Source organism: Netta rufina, assembly GCF_964035555.1.
Source record: "Netta rufina genome assembly, chromosome: 22".
Taxonomy (NCBI): Eukaryota; Metazoa; Chordata; class Aves; order Anseriformes; family Anatidae; genus Netta; species Netta rufina.
This window is the reverse complement of record NC_140146.1, coordinates 1,926,708-1,947,965: the sequence shown is the minus strand read 5'-3', so window position 1 is coordinate 1,947,965 and position 21,258 is coordinate 1,926,708. Positions and strand designations below refer to the sequence as shown.

General features: G+C 46.5%; 1 protein-coding gene across 3 annotated transcripts in view; it reads right to left on the bottom strand.

Moving 5' to 3' along the window:
• SPEN (spen family transcriptional repressor) overlaps window positions 1–21,258 on the bottom strand; it is a 65,215-nt gene continuing 43,957 nt past the window's right edge. The window contains exons 7-15 of one of the 3 annotated variants that reach the window (XM_084300090.1): window positions 19,595–19,720; window positions 18,901–19,014; window positions 17,608–17,721; window positions 15,801–15,901; window positions 4,745–12,683; window positions 3,726–4,139; window positions 2,541–2,735; window positions 1,893–2,051; window positions 1–859 (exon numbers count right to left, since the gene is read on the bottom strand). In XM_084300090.1, the coding sequence (XP_084156216.1) occupies window positions 728–859; window positions 1,893–2,051; window positions 2,541–2,735; window positions 3,726–4,139; window positions 4,745–12,683; window positions 15,801–15,901; window positions 17,608–17,721; window positions 18,901–19,014; window positions 19,595–19,720 (9,294 nt within the window). In that variant the 3' untranslated portion in view covers window positions 1–727. The remainder of the gene's footprint in view (window positions 860–1,892; window positions 2,052–2,540; window positions 2,736–3,725; window positions 4,140–4,744; window positions 12,684–15,800; window positions 15,902–17,607; window positions 17,722–18,900; window positions 19,015–19,594; window positions 19,721–21,258) is intronic. The other 2 variants (XM_084300091.1, XM_084300092.1) reach the window with 2 other exon arrangements.

Here is a 21,258-nt window from a genome sequence, read left to right as displayed (position 1 = left end):
TTTTTGTTTTTTGTTTTTTTTTTTTTTTCAGTGTAAACTGTACATCCCAGATGAAGAGAAGACGGCTGCAGCAGGGGCAAGTGGAGGAGAGGAAGGTTCACATCCAGAAAAAAAAAAAAGAAACGAAACAAAACAAACAAAAAAAAACAACCATCCAAAAAAAAAAAGATAATGTGTGAAATGATCCTTGACCCACAAATTTCAGCAGAAGTTCCCAGGTCCTGCGTTTAGTCCACGGCGCGTGTTAATGTGTGTCAAGACATCCAGAACGTCACAGCATGTCTCCAACTGTGCAAAGGTCCAAGTCACTAATTTAGTGCAAAGGCAGTTCAGGTTCTTTTTTATTTATTTTCTTTTTGTTAAAAAAAATAGCCATCCTTTATTTTCCCCAAAAGGAGGCACAGAAACCCAATACCAGTCCGCCTGTTGAGTGCATCAGTTGTCCATAAGCTAAAGCAATATGTAAACATACAAGGTAGCAGAACTACTACCCAGCAACAGTTTGATCGAGGCCTGTTAGGGCAGGAGGCTGGTAGTCTGGCAGCATTTTCTCGTTTCATTACTTTCGCTCTCTTTTTATTAATTTTTATTTTTTTTTGTGTGTTTTTGTGATTTTTTTGTGTTTTTTTTGGTGGCGTTTTTTTGTGTATTTTTTTGTGATTTTTTTTTTTTTTTTTTTTTTTTTTTTGCTGCAGGGCCTTGGAAAAGTCAGTAACCAGTAAACAGCTCATACCGACGCGATGACAATCATAAGGTGAGGAGAGATGTTCGAGATGCTGGCGAGGAGGTCGGGGGCTAGGCGGGACAGGTGGCTTTCCGAGAACTCGCAGGGTGGGAAGATCTGCAGAACGTAGGCAGGCTGCAAGGGGAGAGAGGAGACACGGGTGAGAAACAAAGCAGGGAGCCCTCCTGTCCGACTGTGGTGCAGCATGACCCAAAGGGTAGCAGGTGAGAGTGGAGCATGGCAGAAATTCAGCTAAAGGTTTGCAAAATGGCAGCCTCCGCTCTCCCACTCTTGCTGGACATCTTCGCCTGGATCTTAAAGGTTGCACGTGATTCTATCAAAGCGAGCAAGTGACAGAGCGAGGCCTGAGATTCCACGCCCCTTCATGTTTTGAAAAGAGGGAAGTTACAGCTTACGTAAGCACACAAATACCAGCCGTGCTGGCCTAAAATGCTTTAAATTGAACACTCAGATGACTTCTGGCGCTCTGAAAGCACCATAAAACAGTGCACGTGTATTAAAAAGGAGAAGCTGTTGAGTGAGGCAGGTGTGGTTCCCAAGGCAGGGAATTTCTCCACAACAGGGCCATCATAGCTGGCTGATTTCACCATGAAGCACAGAAAATTCCCATTTTTTATCATTTCAAGCTCATGTTTCAGTAGTAGCTCTGAGCACTGACCACTTAGTCTGAGGGGCTGTTTACCCAGAACAGATTAAATTTGATTCATTAAGCAACGCATCTGGAATAAATGCTCTGAATTAGCAAACCCAAACATTTTGTCGTTATGCAGTGACAAGCAAGAAAACACCAGGTGTTCTGGTATTTATGCAAGGAAGAAGCGAGGGCTCTACTTTCAACACAGAAAAGAAGATGGAGAAAGGTTTTGTTTTCTTTTCAGCCAAAGATGTAGGGCTGTGAAGAATGAAAACAGTTGTGTTTTGCTTTTTTTTTTGGTTTGCATTCAGTAATTATATTGGTGTGCTGCACTGCATTTTGACTAGTGATGTAACAAGAATGGTAAATGTGCAGGGTTTGTTTCAGTGATAAAACAACAAACCCTAACTACAATCTCACATAAAGACCTGGGGGGGAAGGCTGCAGGTCCCACTATCTATGCATGACTTCAATTTAGTTTACCCACAGTTTCACCACTTTCCTTGCCAATACCTGATTAGAGCCAGGGTTGGGAACGTTGATGATTCCTGCAGCTTGTTTAGCCTGCAGGTAGCTGATGAACGCAGCCTTAAGTGACTCAGTCTGATTCACTACATCTTCCTGGTCTCGTCCGCAAGGCAAGGCCAGTAACAGACAGTAATCGCTCTCCACCTGGAAAGAAAATACAGCAATTAAGTCAAATGTTCGCTTGGAACAGGCCCATTCCTGACATACATTCATTATCTCTAAGCCCTTGGTGGAAAATCCCCTCTTTGAACTCCTTCGAAGTTAGTGCGGGTGTTGCGAAAGGCGTGCTGACAGCTCGGCCAGCTGGGAGATGGCAAACGGGACCAAAGCGACTCGCTGCCGTGGCTCCCACCTTCCACGCCACTCGGCCAGGTCAGAGCCAGCAGAGTTTGTTCCGTGGCTGAAGGACGGGTGCCTTTTCCAAGGTACAGTTTCCCACCTCTTCTCTCACCTGAATGCAGAGTGACCTACCCACAATCTGCATTACACACAGGGCCAAAGGAAGTACACAGCTATGACTGATCCCAAAGCAGCACGAACCGAGTCAAAAAGGGAGAAGCGGTGGGTTTTGCTAGGTTTCTCTTCCCGAGCAGACAGCCTCACCCGCCCCCAGCCCTGCTGCCTGCTCCGTACCATCATCCTGCGCGCGACGCCCTCCAGCTGCGAAGCCTCCAGGCGCATGCGCTGCGCGATCCTCAGCGGAGGGCCTCCCTCCGGGGCGGGCAGGGAGCGGTGCGCCAGGACGTTGTTCCCAGAGACGAAGTGGAGCTGGACAGCAGCCGTGTCGTTTTTTAGCGCCAGAAGGCCCTGCCACACAATCGGGTATTTCTGCAGAGAGAGGGAGAAGAAATCTTAGCACGAACGAACAAAAGGAACTCACAAGAAGCGCTTTCCTCTGTTCAAGAGGGATCTTAATTGTGACGGAAACCCCATCCGAGCTGCTCGTTTGCCTCTAATACTTTCACAGGCAATTAAGACACCACTGCTTTGTTCTAAGCACTTGGCACTGATGTAACATCTTATCGCCCTTCGTACGCGCCAGTCCAGGCTTGGGTTAGGTCCTGCTAAATCAGTAACTCAGTCCTTTTACTTCCAGCTGGCCGCGATGCCTGGGTGGCTCCCTTCATCATAACATCAGAGCACTTCCCAATCTTTCACAAGCGATGTCAGCCTCCCACACAGCGCGAGTCAGAGCAGGGCTCTTACCAAATGTTATTTTCTCTTTTGCAAATGGAGAATTTAGAAACAGCAGCACCAGGAGAGTTGCTCAAGGTTACACGGGAATTATGTGGTGCTGAACACGATTCTCGGCTCCTGGTCAGCACTCTCGGACATGCCTGTTCCTAAGCCATCTCCCTCCTCTTTGTCTTCCCGTTTCTAGCCTTTGGGAGGGTGTCTTTTTCTTTTTCTTTAAATAAAATACACCATCACTCTTTCTTTTCATCACCTTCCCAGGAGCAGCTGACTGTAAAAATGATGCAGCACTGCCTGCCTGAGCCTGCAGGCTGTTTGAAACAAGAGCGAGAGAAGCACAAGCTGCTCTCACTCCATTCACCGCAGCGTTAATGGCACACTGAGGCTCCAGTAAATGCCACGGAAATGTGAACACGGCTAAGAATTCACCGGGGACAGGAACAGCCCAGGAAGCAGACAGATAAGCGCATTCTCCACATCTGAAGCATCTGATGCAAGAGATGTCAAATTTTGATGCCACACATGAGGGGAGCCTGGCAGAACCTCACTGATTATTTCTCTCCCAACATCAAGCAAAGAGCACAAGGCTCCTTGGCCAGGAGAAGATGATGGAGCGATGCTTACCGTTAGAAGCTGAACCATATCCACAGGTCTCTGCGAAACAGGGTGAGGAGACGGATCCTGTTTCAGGGCGGACTGGGGCTCAGGGCGGTTGAGGGACAGCCCTGGTGGGGCCCCAGGACCCGACGTTGTTGGGATGAACAGTGATTGCTTGGGAACTGCCTGAGGTTGGTGTGGTGACGGAAGCTCCTGTTTCATCGAAATGGCAACAGGCGAGGGGTAGGAGGTCTGGCCTGTGTCTGCTTGTGCCCTCTGCAGGTGGACGTGAGGGTCTATCTGTGCTGCATGCCTATTTACAGTGGGGTGGTGACTCTGTTCAGGCCCCGCTGCCGCCGGGCCCTTGGGGTCCTGGGAGATCTGCGGAGTCTTGCTGCGTCCGGGCTGGTTGGGGTGCGAGTGCTCGCCCTCCGGGAGACCCTGGGAAGCAGGCGGTGGGGGACAAAGGAAGCATTTTAGGCTGCAGGCGTATCAGAGCTTGTTGGTTCACCGATAAGGCTGCCAGGACACCGTGTGAGCGCATCTCCACGCCACTGCACACACCTGCCCTGCTGCTGCAGTGCCTGGGCCAGCCTCCCCTCCCCGGGCCAGCAGCCCTTGCTTACACCTAAGAGCTGGAGCCACATCCCCCCGGCCCTGCTCTGCAGCCCCGACCCACAGGGCTGTCCCCGACCATGCCATCCATCCCAGGAAGCTTGTCGGACCCACGTGCTACCTTGGTGCTGACAGAGGTGCTCCCCCCAGCACCTCTTCCTCTAGAACCCCCCAGGCAGGCATCACACTTCCTGTTTTTTTGAGTCCTAGAATGGCTAACAAAACACGTTTCTTTACTTCAACCCCTATTTCCAAAACAAAAATGCCTCCTCTAGTGCTTTTGAGGACAAACTTAAATTGGGCTGGGAGACTGTACCCACACAGAGAGCTCAGCTCAGCAAATATGATCATGCAGAAACGCACCGGGGCTGCCATGAGCTCACAACGTTTGTGATTTCAGCAGGAAGAGAAGGAACAGCCGCGTTTCTCACCTGAGACGGGGTCATGCTCCGGGAAGGCAGCCCGATGGGCGACGCGCCCGGGAACTGCGGATGCCCGAGCTGCGCTGCTGTGTGGTAATTCCTCATGTCGCCGTACACAGACCGGTAGTCGTGGAAGGAGCTGCCCGCGGGGTGCATGATCTGTACGCCGTGAGGTACCACCACCGGCTGCGTCAGCGGCAGCCCAGGGAGCTGGCTGCTGGAAGGGACGCTGAGCAGCCGGGGCTCGCTGTGAGGAGAGTGGGCCAGCTTGCCTTCGGAGGACTTGGGCGTCTCTTTCCCAGGCTGCGGGGTCTTGCTGACGGGGGGCGTTTTCACAGCCCCTTCGGGCGTTCGGGATTGTCTGGTTTCCGAGTGGTGCTCGCCCACCGCGGCCATGTGGGGGTGCATGATCATCCTCACATCCCGGGGGACGTTGTACTGGTCCAGCCTGATGCTCGTGGGGTGCATGCGGTAATCCGGCTGCATCACCAGCACGTCGGGCTGGACGGGGGCTGGCCCCCTGCACACTGTGGTGTGGTGGTAGTGCATCTCCTCCTCGGGGGGATGCTGAGAAGACAGAGGGGGCATGACGATGTCTCTTATCGGCGCTGGCTGGGGCGTGCTGGATCGCTGAGGTTTAATTTCTATCTGAGGTTGCAGAGCGGCTCTGGGGGAGTGGAGCGCTTCTGGGCGTATGCCGTAAGGAATGCCGGAGAGAGGAGGGGTGTTCATTCTCACCTCTCCTTGGGACAGGTGGCCCAGGGATACAGTCTGCGTGACGCTGTGTGGGGGCATGATGACGGACTGCTCTGGGTGCATGCTGGATATGTACTGAGGCACAGGGATTCCCGGCGCCAGCATGACCGGCGTGCTGCTCGACAAAGCCGGAGACGACGTGCTGCCGGGATGACAAGCCCGTGGGAACGGCGACGGCGAGTGCCCGCTCGTACGCGGCGAGTGTGGCTCCTGTTTGGTGACCCCCAAGTGAGAAATAGCCCGCTCGGTTGGGGTGCTGGGTCCCGAGCTGACGTGGTTCGCTTCCGAATGCATCTTCCCGGAGAGGGAAGGGTGATGAGGACTGACTCCGGGACTCAGGTTGGAGGGCTGCAGGGTCTTGGTCTCCACTTTGAGAGCAGCCGGATCGGGCAGTTTTTTGTTCACAACCATCTGGTTGTGAACCAGCACAGGTGGAGTGTTTACAGTCTGCGTGAGGACCTTGCCAGGCTGAGAGGCCGGAGGCTGGACAGAAAGGTGGGCCGAGTCGGACTTCTCCAAGGTAGCGCGCTCTTGTTTGACAGAGGAGATGACGGGTGACGTATTGTAAGGCTGCGTTCCTAGTACCAAAGAAGAATGGGTGGAAACAGTCCCATAACCTGTGGAGGTCTGAGAGCCTTTCGGCGTCGGCTGAGATGGAGTAATAGGCTCCTGTTTAATCTGAGACTTGGATACAGACTGCTGAAACTCTATGTCGACAGCACTGGCTGGGGGAATCTGACTGATCTTTGCGCTAATCCGCTGAGGGCCTTCCGTCTTCTGTCCCGAGTAGCTCAGAAGCACAACACCTTCTGACGTGTTTACCCGCAGCCCTGGGCTGGACCCAGTCTCTACAGGCCGATCCTCAATGATAGACATCGATCCTGGATGAAACCTACTGTTGTCATTTGTGCTTGACCTCTGTTTAAATTTAGGTGATGGAGCATTCACGAGACACGTCTGGGTCTGGGGAGCTTGCTTCACCAAGGTGATCCTCGGAGCCTCCTCTAGGTCAACGCTGTGGGGCATCCTGCTTATAACAGAAGTGGCTTTGGGAGCAATCACAGTACTTATCTTTTCCTTTTCACTGAACACTGGTGCTTCAGCCACCGGTGGGTCCAAAGCGTTAGTGACAGGAACTGCTGGCTTCTCCTCTGAAACTGGTTTTATGGCCTCTACAGCAGGGTGGAGAGGTGCCTCCTCCAAGCGGGGTGCGCTCACCGGCTCAGCGTGCGTCGTCGTCACGTGCGTGGAGGTTATGCTCGTCGCCGAGACATATTTGGGCTCCATGAGGATCTTCCTCAAAGTGCTCGAATTTGTATCGATATCCGAGGCCTTCGTGTCAGGGGGAAGAGCGGGCGGTGGTGTGGAACGGGCACGGGGCTCCTCGTGCCTTACAATCCACTCCGGCACCTTGGCAGCGCTGGAGTGGAGGGGGACGATAGCGGTGGGCACCGGGGTGGGCAGCTTGGCCACGGCTGCTGCAGGAATGCTGGGTACGGCTGCATTCGGGGCGCTCGGCGGCGTGATGGGCGCGTTCTCGATGGGCGACCGTATCTTGAACGCGCTCTGACTCCCCTCGTCAACAGGGACCGGCGGGGCAGCCAGCTCCAGAGGAGGCGGCACGGGCGCTTTGGGAGAGGCGCTGCTCTCAGGGACAGCCTCGGGCACAGTGATGGCAACGTCCACGGCTGCAGCCTTGCTGGCGTCCGAAGTGTTTGGCTCCACAGATGCCTGAGCAGCAGCTTTAGGTTGCTTTTCCTCCTTCAAGGCTTCTTCAGGTTTTGCCTTTACTTCGTTGGCGGGGGGAGACTTGCTCTGCGCCCTGTCTGGCTCGTACACGTTGACTTCAGTGGCATCGCCCTTTCTGCCCGTGCTCCTTTTGCGTCTCTGCCGCGTGGTTTTCTGACGGCCCTTTTCCTTCCGAGCGACTTCAGCCTCCTGCAGGGTCTCGGCCTCCTGCGCCGAGTTTGACGATTCGCTGAAGCTGACTTCTGTGTCCTTGCTCTCTGTCTCCACCACCAGCGGGGCAGAGCTGGGAACTGGCTGCACTGGGGGCTCAACAGCAGCTTCTGTTTCTAGGATGTTGTTCACTGCCTGATCGGTCTCGGGCTCCATTTCCTCCCGAGGTGACGGCAATACCAGTGGCTCAGCCGGGATTTCCGCTTCTGATTCAGCGGGATAGGTGGGGGGTGCAGGAAAGCTTTCCGTCTCCCCAGAAATATCATTGATGATGGAGCCAATAGCTGCTGCCAGCTCCGTCTCACTAGCCTGATGGGCGGGTTTATCTCCTTCCTCCTCCTGACGAACTTCAGACACGTCTGCTGTCGGCTCTTTGTAGGCAGTAATTGACGGAGGAGTTTCGGTGAGTTTTGCAATATTCTCCACAGCCTGCTCGAGCTCAATCTGTTTTGCTAATTGGGCAGCTTCAGGGGATTGCTTTGGCTCCCGCATCACCTCTTTTTCTGTTTCTTGGAATGAATCTTCTACCTCACTCTTAGCAAAATGGGGTGGCAAGATATCCTCTTTTGGGGGGCTTTTGATTTTTGCCGGTGACACCGCCACGGGCTCTGCCTCTTCCTCAGCTGGCCGCAAGGCGCCCTTGACTTCATCAACGTTGAGGCGTATTTCTACATTTTTGAGACACACAGATGCTTTATCTACAACAGTTTTGGTATTTTTATACCTTCCCCTTTTGGATTTTGTAACCTTTTCTGGCACTGGCTTCTTCTCGATGATCTCAACTGTGGGGATTTCTAGCTGGTTTTTCTCTGCATCCAGTTCTTTCCTATCACGTTTCTGTTCGCCTGCTGTCAGTTCTTTCTCAGTTACTTTTGCTTTATTGCTGTTGTCACTAACACTCGATTCCTGACCGCTCCTTTCAGCAGCATCTTCAGATTCAGCCGAGATATCGGCTTTTGGTTCGTTCTTCCCTTTCTTCCCCTGCTGGCTGGTGGCAGCCGATGAGTGACTGTGTGTCAGCTTCTGGGATCTAGGAGACCTCCAGCCCTCCACAGGCTTTGGAGCTTCCACAGCTTCTTTAGTTTCAGTCTCCTCCACCTCTTGTTGCACTGGTTCTGTCTTTATCGGAGAGATGTCCTCCTCCGGCTTACGGCGGGTTTTTGGAGGTCTTCCCCTTCTTGGGGTTGTAGGAACAGTTGTCACCGTTTCCTGCGGTTCCTTTTCCCCTCTCTTCCTGGTGGATCTGGTGACCTCCACAGAGTCCTTCACAGGAGATGGGCCCTCATTGTCTCCTGTGGTGGCATAGACTGACCGTACGTTTCTGCGCCTTGTTCGGCCGATGGGCAAGCTTGGCTCCACGTTTTCTGGCTCTGCAGCAGAACTAGGGGATTTAGCAGCATTCCGTGAAACTTTCTCTGCTTCCACTTTCAATTCAGAAAGCTTCTGCGTTTCCCCACGAGGAGAGCTTGACCTTTTGAGTTTTTCACGGTCAATTCTTTCGCTCTTCCTCGTGACGGGCTTTTCTGTGACACTAGCTGTGGCTGCCTGCACAGGAGTCTTGGAGCGTTTACTCTTGTAAGACTTTTTATCTTTTACAACAACCGGAGGTTCAACTTCCATATCATTGTCAGAAACGGGAGGCAGCACCTCAATAACTGCCTCCACCTTTTGACTCACGCTAGCATCAGCATTGGCAGAAGGCAGAGGATTTTCTTCCTTAGGTTCAGAAGCCTCATCAGACTTCTGAACTAGCTTAGGTGGAGGTGGAACCGACTGGGCAACTTCAGGTTCTGGATCTACACTGATGTCTCCTGGAGAGAACGAAGCTCCAGGAGTAGGAGGCTTGGTATCCAAGTATGAAGGATGCTCTATTGCTACAGCATCTTCCTCCGGTGCCAGAGTTGTAGGAACAACTTCTTTACTAGCTTCGATGACTGGCGGAGGTTCAGTTTGCTCAGGTGGTTCAATTTTGACAGGAACAGCAAGCTCAGGAAAAGGTTTTTGTTCTTCTGCTGTAGAAGCAGGCTCAGATGGTTTTTCTTCTTTTACAGAAGCTGTTTCCACTACTATTTTTTCATTCGCTACCTTCTCAGAAGCAGCTGGTGCTGGATCCTGCGGCAAGGCAGCGACTGAGGCAGGACCAACCACTGAGGAAGTTTTATGTTCTGGTTCTTTACTATCAGGAACTGTTTCTGGTGTTTTGGGCCGATTATCTTTATCTTCCTGTTTTTCCACTTCTTTGGGTTTCTGGTCTTTCTCCTTTTCTTTTTGCTGCATTCGCGTTAGTTCAATAAATCTGCTGTGGAAAAGAACAACTGGTTCTTGCACCAAGTCAGCTGCACTGTTAGTCCCATCAGAGGAAGATTGTCTCCCATACAATCTACCAGAAATGAAGTCAAGATCATCATCTTTTCTCTCTAAATGCTGCAGGCGCTTAGAGTCCTGTTCAAAGATTGAACTATGCAAAAAACGAGAAGCAAACAGTTCCTGTCTCTCTTGTTCCTCTTCTTTATGATCTTCTTTCTTATCATCCAGTTTTCCACCTTCTGAATCAGTCCTGATTTTTTTCTTTTTCATATACCAAGATGGAATAGGTCTTGGAGCAGAGTCAACTTTCTCTTTGTCTTTATTATTTCTAAAACTAGCAAATCTTGAATCCCAATCTAGAAAGGACCAGTTTTCTTCTCTGGAGGAAGAGAGTGATTTAGCTCTTTCAAGCAAGGCCTTTGTGTCCGGTGTGATTGTCTTGTCCAATGCAAAAGAGTAAAATTTGTTTCTTTCTAGAGAACTTGACAGTCTTTCCTCTCTTTCACGAAACTTCTCTTCTCTGTCCCTTAATAAAAAAGATAATCTGGAACTCTCTAACAAAGACGAGGCTTTTGGAGAATGGGGCTTGTTTTCACCGTCATCATCTGAATCTGAAGGCACCTCCCCTGGCTCCAGGTCTCGTACAGACCGCTTGCGTATGCTATCTCTTTTGACAATGCTGCTTGGAAAGCTAATATCAACTCTACCAGGCTCCTGTTTCACTTGTGTTTCCCATCTACTTGAGTCATCTTCAGAACTCAGGACAGAAAGTTTTATTTTAGCCATTTCTGCCATCTGCTCCCTCCTGCTGGAATCATAAGGATTAAATTTCAGAGAATCCTCCCTCACAGTCATATTGGAGTATGAAAGACCCTTTTCTTCTATTTTAGGTGATTCTTTGGTTTCCTTTAATGGCATTAGCCTCGGAGAATCTAGTGTGTCGTCATCTTCGTGGAAAGGGAATTGTCTGATGCTAGGTGAACAAGATGTCCTCTCAGAGTCTTCACTCACCTGACGAGAACTTCTGTAGTTTCTTTCTCTTTTAGTGCTAATCTCAAAGTCAAATTGGTCAGTCTTTTTCCTTTTACTTGGTGGAGAGTCATCGGTGACATCTTGTGGAGGTTTTCCCACCTCATGGACCAAGCTCCGTCTTTCATACTCATCTACATCTTTCTTTGGACTGCCGAACTTCTCAGATTTTGCTATCTCCATTTCCAGCTGCTGTTTTAACCTGCGACTTTGCTCCATTTGTTTCCTGTAACTTTGTGTGTGGTCAATGTCAATGCCAATTTTCTCCTCTGTATCAGTCGACTGAGGTTTCTCTTGGCCAAGCTTATGGTCAGGTGTGTCTTCAGGAAGACCAGCGTAGTTCTTCCTTGTGTCCTCTCTCTCTGTTCCTTGTTCATCTAGTAGCTGTGCTTGTTTATGCTGGGGTTTTACCGGATTCAGTTTTTTAGAAGGGAGTTCTTGAACTTCTACTGGCTCATCAGCTGCCTCAATCAGCCTTGCCTGCAGATCTAGAGTGGGACGCATGCCAATCCCACCAACATTAAGAGTCTCCTGAATTTCTTTGGGACTAGTAACAGGAATAAGTCTTTCCAGTTTCATTTTTTTAGATTCCCTTTTAAGCATCTCCTTCCTTGGGGGTTTTCTCTCTAATTCTCCTTCCCTTAACATTGTCGCTTCCCTCGATGAAGCTGTTGTATCAAGTTGCTTTTTCAAAGCCAGGCGTGTATCCTCCTCATCTTGGCTGCTTCTTTTCGCTTCCAGTTTTTGCCTGTCAGGCTTCAGATTTGCATCGGCAAAACGCCTTTTACGAGCCTCCAGCTTGTCTAAATCCACTGCATTTGTCCCCTCGGAAGGTTGCTCTGTCTTCAAGTGCTTTTTGGGTTTCAGTTTTCCCTCCTTATCAACCACTTCTACATGACTGGCAAGGGCTTTCTCTTTTTGTACCTTGGTTCTAACTGGTTCCAGTTTAGACTGATCAGACTTTGTTTGCTCAGCTTGAGATGTCTGTGTTTTTTGCTCAAGAAGCGGCGACTTCATAGTGTCATTGTCAAGCTTTGCTCTCAGTTTCTCCAAAGCAGGCTGATCAATAACTTTCCCTTCCTTTTCTTTTACTCGGGTCAGCACAACACAGGGCATTAGTTCTAGGCGGTTTTTAGCTGTCCCTTCTTTGTCACCTCTTTCTTTACTTTGTTTACTATTACCCTTTAATTTTTCAGGGCTGGGCTCTCTCTCGTTCTCTTGATCTGTTTCAGAAGACTGAGAGCTGGGAGAATGGAGTTTTGCTTTTCGTTTTTGCTTATCAGTTTTCTCTTTCTCTACTTTTTCTGGCTTTTCCTTTCTCACCAAGCGTTTGTCTTTGTCAACTCTCTCCTGGTCGAAAGCTCTCTCCTTCTCTGGTTTTTCGTTTTTTGCATAGCGTTCTACGCGGGCTTTGTCAAGCTTGTCGTATCGTGGAGGAGACAAAGAGCTGCAGCTTCCACTGCGATCTGATGATCTGCTGTAGATCCTCCTCTCTGAATCACTCTGCAGCCTTTCTGATTGTGAGGGAGATGCTCCAGGACTCTGTGGACGCCTGGAGTGCGTTGGACTCTGGCTACGTTCAATCGGTCTCCTCTCGTGATCTCTGTCGCGATCGGATTCAAACCGTTCTCTCTCCCTTTCCCTCTCCCGTTGCCTGTAACTGTACTCCCTTATGTCCTGCTCATATGGATCACCTCTGTAATCCCTGTACTCGCGTGGGTCATCGTAGTATCGTGGGTCGTAGTAGTCTCCTTGGTAGGGATCCCATTCTGCATAAAATTCTCTGCCTCGAGCTGGGTATTCTCGTCGAGGATCTTCAGGATATGTCCCAGGAGTCCTAACAGTCTCATAGTAAGTACGATCAGGGGCATATTCGTAAGATCCTCTTCTTTCATCTCTGCCAAAAATAAAAACAACAGGGTGATTAGTTTTCCCTCTCAACCAGCATACTGCAGTACTGCCTTCTATGCCATGCAGGGGGATAATTGTACAATAATTTCTTTGTATGTTTATCAAGGCAACTGTACATAGCTGCATAGAGAGATTTAACAACAATGAATCAGCGCACAGTGGATTAAATGCTTTGTTAGCTTCAGACACTGTATGCCCTTAATTGGTCACTTAATGACAGCTTTGCCAAGTATCTTTTCATCAGCCTTACTGCTTCATTTTTGCCAAATTCAAATGCTGCATTAAATTAAGGTAAAACCTGCACAGCACCTGTGCAAACACACAGCCTGTCATGGTAGAGAACACCCTATCTCAAGAAGTGGAGATGGTCTCTACCTACCTCTGAAAACACAAGTCAAGTCAAAATTCAGAGTTGGAACCTCTCCATGGCTAAGCAGTGAAGTGGTAATAAGATTTCTTTAAAAATCCTAAACTTTTTAAGTGATCTTTTAATTCCAAAATAAACTCCTTTACTGCATGTGATATGCTGACATTGCCTATTTACAGACCAAGTCAACAAAAAAAATCAGCCTGTCCGGGAGAGCAGGTGAATTCTTAGGAAGCACTTAGCAAAATTTATCAAGCAACTAGCATTATTATCTCAATACCCCCAAAATGCAAAAATAAACCATTTCTAACACTGAACATGACTCTTTGGTATAAGGGGAAGTATACAGAGGGCACAGAGCTGGCATTCCCATTCTCCACCATTACAGAGCATTTTACATGCTCTATTTCACATACACTAATTTAGCTTCATAGTTTAGGTTTTATGCTGAAAGTTGGTAGCTTCTGCATTGTAAGAAATGTACAACAAAACAATAATACACAAATACAGGGCTTTACACCAAAGAAAAAAAAACAACATTCTGCAAGCAAAGTAGGATGTTGTGAAAGGCAGGTATGGGTAGATGGATATGAAAAAGGGAGTGGCCATGTTTGTTAACTTTTCATTTTAATCAACAAATACAAAAACAGATTCAAAATGCACCTTTTGTATTTAGTAACAATTTGCTGACAGGAACAAAGGAGAGCCTGGCCACTCCACACATCCAAGCAGTCTCCTCCACATCTGAATAATTTATGAACTATTAAGAGGCTCATGCGACAAACGGCCCTTCTGCACCTCGCATCGCTCCACCTGCACTCTGCCCCTGAAGTCATCGCTCCTTCAGGGCTGTTGAGTAACAGCAAGAAACCCCAGGCAGCTTTGAACAGTTGTGATACTACAAAACTCAACCTCACACAAAGATATTCCAAAGACATTCCAGCCTCCAGCCTCCCACTCAAGAAATCCCATTTACATTCTCACAGCCCACCGACTGTGGAGAAATGGATATCCTCGAGTCCACATCAGCCTATTCAGGGTGAAACACTACATGATCTGGGTTTTGTAGTGGCTATGGAAAAGAACACTTCCAGATTTTCTGAAGGCACGCACAGTACTCTGGTTTTGGGAAGATCTGAGATTAGTGCTGTATTAACCTGGGGATATTATTCTATAATGTAATCATCAATGCATTCTCTGAAGTTAAAGCAACAATTGCTTTTCTTTGGGTCCTATTTAGACTGGGTACAACCACAACTTAAGAGAACCTGGTTAGTGCAGTTCTTAGCATCATTGCTATGGACCATGAACTGCCAGGAGGAGCTTGGAAGACTGGAAGATGCAGAATGACGAGACACACTGCAGAGCTCACTCAATCACTCCATGATTCATTACTCCTAAGTGTCTAGTAACAACTATGTGAACATAATGACAGAAAAGGAAAAACAAGACTAACATGTACCCAAGTATCAAGTTGTTCCAGAAAGTGTACAACTCAGAATTATTTCACAGCAAAGACATGCCCAGCTGACTTCTGTGCATTTAAAGACATCTGAAAATGCACTACTCTTTTCTCAATTTGGTGTTGTTCAGAAAAAATTGACTGCTGACTGCTTGCTGGCACATCACAACATCTGGCAAAGACTAGGGAATGCACACATTTATTTCCATTATGCAAATCCTGATTGCCAATTTCTAAACCCTTTTCACTTTTAAATCTGGCAATTTTGCATGTATGTTAGTTCAATCTATTTTGCTATAAAAAAAACCAACAACATTAAATTTACCTAGTATACAGGTACAATCAGTATCACACCGGGCTTATTCATAGGTGAAACAGAACCCTAACAATTAAGCCAGCCTCTGAAGGTAATAAAAATGCAGCCCCACAAAAAGAAAATGTTTTGCTTTTCAGCCTTCACCACCGTCACTAGTAATAAAAACACTGATATTCTATTCAGTCACCGGAGGGAAAAAATAGAAGAAAATGCGGAGTGCTTCTGTGCTGGCTGCTTTCAGCCAGGGTCTGCAGGCATAAGTGACCATTCAGGGGGAACACAAGCCTTTGCAGCCTACACAAAATGGCCAGAGACCAACATGACAGATGCTGCAGAAGGACATCAACACAGAATACATTTCTCATGTCAAAAAAAAAAAAAGCATCCTCCATCGTATTTTATTGTTTATCAAGTTAGCAAACTAACTTCTTGAAGGGAGTAAGTGGAAGACTAAATTTTACTCTGCTTAAGAGATGAGCAGCAGTAGCTTATCAGACTATATACATAACCTGTTAACATATACATTACTCCTGAGGGTATGGGTTAAGGCATTACAGATAAACTGTTCTTTGCATTCTTAGCAAATGATGAATGACTCACAGCTGTGTCCTGATGACCCATCACCTTAACCTAAATACTAAACGTACATCATGCAGATGGCTAAAACCTCCACCTAAATACAAATTTAGTTACCAACTGCACTTCAGATGTGTGATTTCCTGCTTGCCTTTATCATGTGCAACTCAAGCCTGGCCAACCAAGATAAAAAAAAAAAAAAAAAAAAAAAGTTGAGAAGGTAAAACACACAAATAGATTATTTTTAATAAAATTTTAAAAAGAAGGGTGTAGTTGATAGGAATAAAACCAAATGTTTTTTTAATGATTATAGCCTGAAAAAAAGTTTAATTGTGCAATGCTAGTAAAGCAAGAGACTGCAGTAAAAGTATTAGACACATGCCTTCTTTCTGCCAGCATTTCATAGAAGTCTCTGATATCTTGACCCGTTTTCTCCATGGAATGATAAAATGCCAACTGACTTTCTCGATTTGCAAAATCCACCTGAAAAATAAAAGGTAAATTACGTTCAGTGAGAGAAACAACACGTTTTAACATAATTTCAGTATCTGCTGCAGAATCTGAACATGGGAGCAGAACTGAAAATGGGGATGATACTATTCAACGAAAAAAGGCCAAACACTTCTCAGGGCTGGCCCTATGCATCCCCAGAAAAAAAAAAGACCTTTCCCTCTTAACTCAGTGTAGCCGTGTGGATCTATATAATTACCTCCTTGCCGGGGTATGTTGTTTTAGCTGAGAGACCAGAAGCACATGAAAAGCTTCTGTTCAGTAAGCCAGCAGGAAAAATACACACTATTATCATGGCATTGATGCTTTTAATGCCACAACTCCATTTAAAGTTCCAAAGTCCCTTATATCTCAGCACGGTGCTATAGGCAGGTCAGTATTATTAATCCATTTCAGACTGCACATTATTTGCCTGGGGTTATATACCAAGGCAACAGCAGGGATGGGAAAGGAACCAAGCATCCTGAATTGCAGCTCCCTATTCTAGCTGCTCGAAGATTGGCTGTTTTCTAGCCAAGTGTGACAACATTAAGAAGCTAATGGCATAGCTGGTGCCAAAAATGAAGGATTAGAATGGATTTAACGTAGTGTATTTCACATAATGCAATTTTTTTTTGAACATTCTAGGGGCTTTTTGTTGTTTTTGTTTTTTCAATCAGCCTAGACGTTCATCAAACCATAGCAATGGAGAACAGACATACACACATTAAGGGTGTTGCTTATTCCCAAGTTGCTAAGTAGCAAGACCTACAAACACAGGATATGAATTTTTTTAATGGCCACATATTTTATCCCATATGAAGGCTACTTATATTCAACCACCACACTTAGAAACTATAGTATATCCAATTGCTAACCCCAAGGGGTGTGAAGTTGCTAGGTTAATGCACCAGGTGAGAGATTACGCTTGAAATCATTACCAACTCTTCAGGAGAGAAGAAAGGAGGAGAAGAAGATGATTCAGAGGGCTGGCTGACACCTCACGTCCCCACTTAGCGGAACCGATGGGACACTTGTAACAGATTTTACCACATTCACCCAAATCCAAGAGAACCCTGTCAATGCTAAGTGTTGCTCCAGGAAACACTACTTTTCATCCATTTTTTAGAGCAGTGCTTTTGATGCTTTTCCCCTGTGTGACGAGCCAGGAGCTGCCACCACTAGAGCAGGCCGCATGTTTGGGCAGCCCTGCCCATGCCACTGCGAGGACGAGGCCACTGTGAGGACGAGGCCACCACGAGGATGAGGCCACCACGAGGATGAGGCCACCACGAGGACGAGGCCACCACAGGCACCAGCAGCTGACAGGCAGCAGGCTGTCGCCTCATGGCTGTGGCCAGCTCGAGCCCTTGGGTTTCACCCTTTAACATAAAAATGGACAGAGCTTGCCTTGGATTCGGGTGAATGAGGCAGTAACACGGACACCAACACTCAGGAGCTTAGAGAGACAAGTTCAGCAAAACAAACGGCAGAATACTGGAAGAGGCTTTGTAGGTAACAGTTCAAGATACCCTAACATCTTGATAAGCCGAGTATAAAAATCGTTTAAGCCTTAGATATCTGGGACATACTTGTCCCACTAAGCATTCCTTTTGACTGGCAGTCTGCAAATGCCAGTGTTTAAGGGGTAATGCCTAAATACAATTTGTTTCTTTTTTTTTGGAGGTCATTCTGCACACCTTAATTTTATTCCCACCGATTTTCCTCCCCTTGGTCTCTTTTACAGCTGCTTGTGCATATTCAATCTCATTGTAGAGAACCAGGGCCATGCCTTTTAAGCGGTCAAACACCACCTGTAAAAAACAAAAAAACAAAACAAAAACCAAATAAGAGCCTCATCCACAGGACTTAATGTCAGTCCCAACAAAATCCTAAGTCATGAGGATACCAGTAAGAAAATAATTTTTAGCAAGGTAAATTTCCATTCTTTTCTGATGAGGCATATTGTTATGAAGAGACAATAAAGGACACGGGACTGCTTTGAATTGTGGATATTGTGGCTTGAGGTATATTATGCCTTTATTTTGTTTTTCTGTATTTTACTTTTATTTTTTTTCTCTGGTGACTGAGTTTTGTAGTTTTGCTTTGTTTACTTTTATTTTTTGAAAAATTTTCCAATATGTTTTAGGGGGGAAAAAAGGTAAAGGGAACATTTAATCACAAAATGGAAACAGTTTTTGTTATCACAGTCTGCAGTACCACTCAGTTGCTAAACGCCCAATTTCCAAATATTAGCTTCCTTTAGCAACACAGACTTAGTATTCAAGCAACAACAGCTACAATAAAGAATGTCAAAGCTGCAACACAAACCCACACAAATTCTTAAGGAGGCAAGACCCTGATCCTGCGAAGATTTGCACACATCGCCCCACTTTAAGCACATCACTGTCCAACAGAAACGCACGGGACAACTCACATGCTAAAGTCGAAGCATGCGCACAAATCTCTGATGCCTGCTCGCGGCGGGGCTTGGCCGCACGCAGGGAACGTGCCCCCGCTGTGTCATACGGGCATGTTGCACGGCCATTGACCTTCTCTTTTCTTTCACATACCTGTGTTAGTGTGAGTACCCTAACTGCTTTTAAGAAGTCGTTTTTTTGGTTTAATGAAAAAATATAGTCACGTCTAATTATATAATTAGCATGCATGAGTATAACTAGTTAATTAGGTTGCTGTTCCTACAGTGGTTAGCATTCTAGATAAATTTGGTTGGGGAGAGACTGTACTGCACAAGAGCAACAAGTGGGTTCCACTACTCGTTATCTCGGCTCACTCCAAACACCAGCAGAGACTGCTCTACGTATCGGATCGACAGGATGCAAAGCTAGAGATCCCTGTAGGCCAAATTACACCCCAGAGAGAATTTCTCTATCTGAGCCATAAAGCCCTGGACAGGCGGGGTTGAAAGGACAGGATGTGAAGAAAGGAAGACAGTAACAACTTCAAACCAGACACCAAAGCCTCCCACCTACCTTTACCACAGGCCCGTATCGGCAGAAATGTCGAGTTAAATACTGATCCGTAACGTTTGTAGAAAGCCCATCTAACCACACGCAGTTTGTAGGCATGCTCTTTCCAAAACCCAGCTGAACACAAAAGGGCAGAACTTCCATCAGTACAATTCACAAGTGTTAAACTAACTGAACAGAGCACGCCTAATTAAGAGTTATTTGAAGAAAGCTAGTCATCTGTATGGGTTTTCTAAAATTAGCGTCTCGCGCAGGTGCAAGCAAGACAAAAATCAAATAGCAATTAATGAAAATAATTCTGCATGCTTAAACAAATACAATGTTTGACAACATTTGTTTCTTGTACAATTTGAATGCTTCTGGAAGGTGACAGGTTGACAGCTCTGGGGATTGACAGCCTCTGTTCATCGTCAGTAGTGGTACAGCTTCCCAGCACTGCCTTCAAGGAGTACGAGTACCTCTGCAAGCCAGAGAATGTCAGTCTCCAAATCTGCTCAATCTGGGCCTCCTTGCTGAGACAGCCAAGAAAAGTGCTGATTAATCCCAAATCTGGTGGTGGTTGAAAACATCATGCTGTAATCTGACCTTTTAAAAAAAAAATCTCATTTCCATAGCCTAAGCTGATGCAAAATATCTTCTGATGCCACAAACAAAAGTAACAGGGAGAAGGATACAGTCCATGGGAGGGTTTCTTTACCTTGAGTCGGTTATTTCCAAGATATTCCCCATCCATCTTCTTAATTGCTTTACACACACTTGCAATATCACAGTACTGCAGGAATGCATACTGAGGAACACCATTCACTTTCTTAATGTCAATATCCTGGGGGAAAAAAAGCAATCGACAGTCAGCAACAGGCAAAAAAGAAGATTCAACAATGTAAACTGAATCTAAATGATTTTTTTTTCTGAGACTCACATGGCACAGCGCTCTCTGTTTAATTAATGTTTCTTTCACAGAGAGGATTTAAACATTAGTAGATTGTTTAAAAACTTTGCTGCTCTGTTGTATCTTATTCAATGGTAAAACCAAATCCTTACTGATGCAGGGAAATCTCTTCATAATGCAGACTTAAAATTCAACCCCATAGAAGTAAGCCTGACCTGATCAACAAACAGTAGCTTTGGTTTGCTAATATGTCAAGAAGAGACAACACAGAATCAAAGAAACACATATTAATTTTTGCTTGTAAAGGCTCAAGAGGAAAACACAAACAAACAAACAAACAAACAACCTGCTCCAATCCTCATCTCTGATCCAAGAGCCAAGTAGGGCCTTTTTTCCAAATAAACTCAATGCATCCTGTTCCTAGAAGCAGAAAGTGATGCTGGACGCATCTCTTGAACTGACCTGGCCCTGATGTGGCAAAGGCAGAATAGAGCCCGAATTCTGATCACTGTGAAATCACTGAAGGATCCTAAGGCACCACGGGCCCATTCAAAAGTAGGTGCAGTCACAAGAAAGCTGTGGAAGCCTAATAAAGGCTCCTTTTAAGTGATTTTTGGAAAATAGCAAGCCTGGAGTTGACATTTGGTTAACATTCAAGCTCAGCACTAGTACTGGCAAATGTACCGAAAGCCTCTGAACAAGCTCATGATGTTATGATTCATTCTGAGCTGAAAATAGAAGGTAAAGTGTTTCATTTTATTTTTTTAAAATAGCACAAGCTTCCTTTGTGAGCTACATGCCAATGCTACCACACGAATTTAAGCACAAACATTCCAACATTCAGGACAGACTAATTTTACGGTTAATAAATTTAGGGACAAGGCAGCAGTTTGATAAGGTCTTTCTCAAGAACTCTTTAGCTGGGAAAACAGAAGTAAACAGAGAGATTTACACAACTGTTAGAATTCGATAGCCCTGGCCTAATGATTTAAGTGGAATACTAATGGAGGACTACATTTCCAAGTGTCTGAAGTAGCACTACTGCAACTGTGGCAAATTATACCTGACCACTCACCCTAGGCAAGCAATTTCTTCTGACAGGCAAATAAAGCACCATTACTTCGCCCACTATCCGCTGGAAAGGTTATAAAGCTAGTCCCTTTTGCACCTGAGCTTGTAAGTTTTCGTGGAAATTCTGCAGGGCAGCACTGCTGCTGAATTCTGGCCGATTAATAATGTTGACAATACAGCACTATTTCACAGAAAAACCAATTTAGGAGACAGTGCACTACTACTGATAAGCATCTTTATCAGGACAGCTCAGCTGGTATAACATTAGAAAAGGGTTTAAGCCACAGACACTGTGAATTCATAAATCAGTGCTGATGGCAAGATTACAGCAAAGGCAGCACAATTGCTGCCAGACATAACAAAATGTAAATTCTTTGTTTGCTCACATCATACATGGAAGC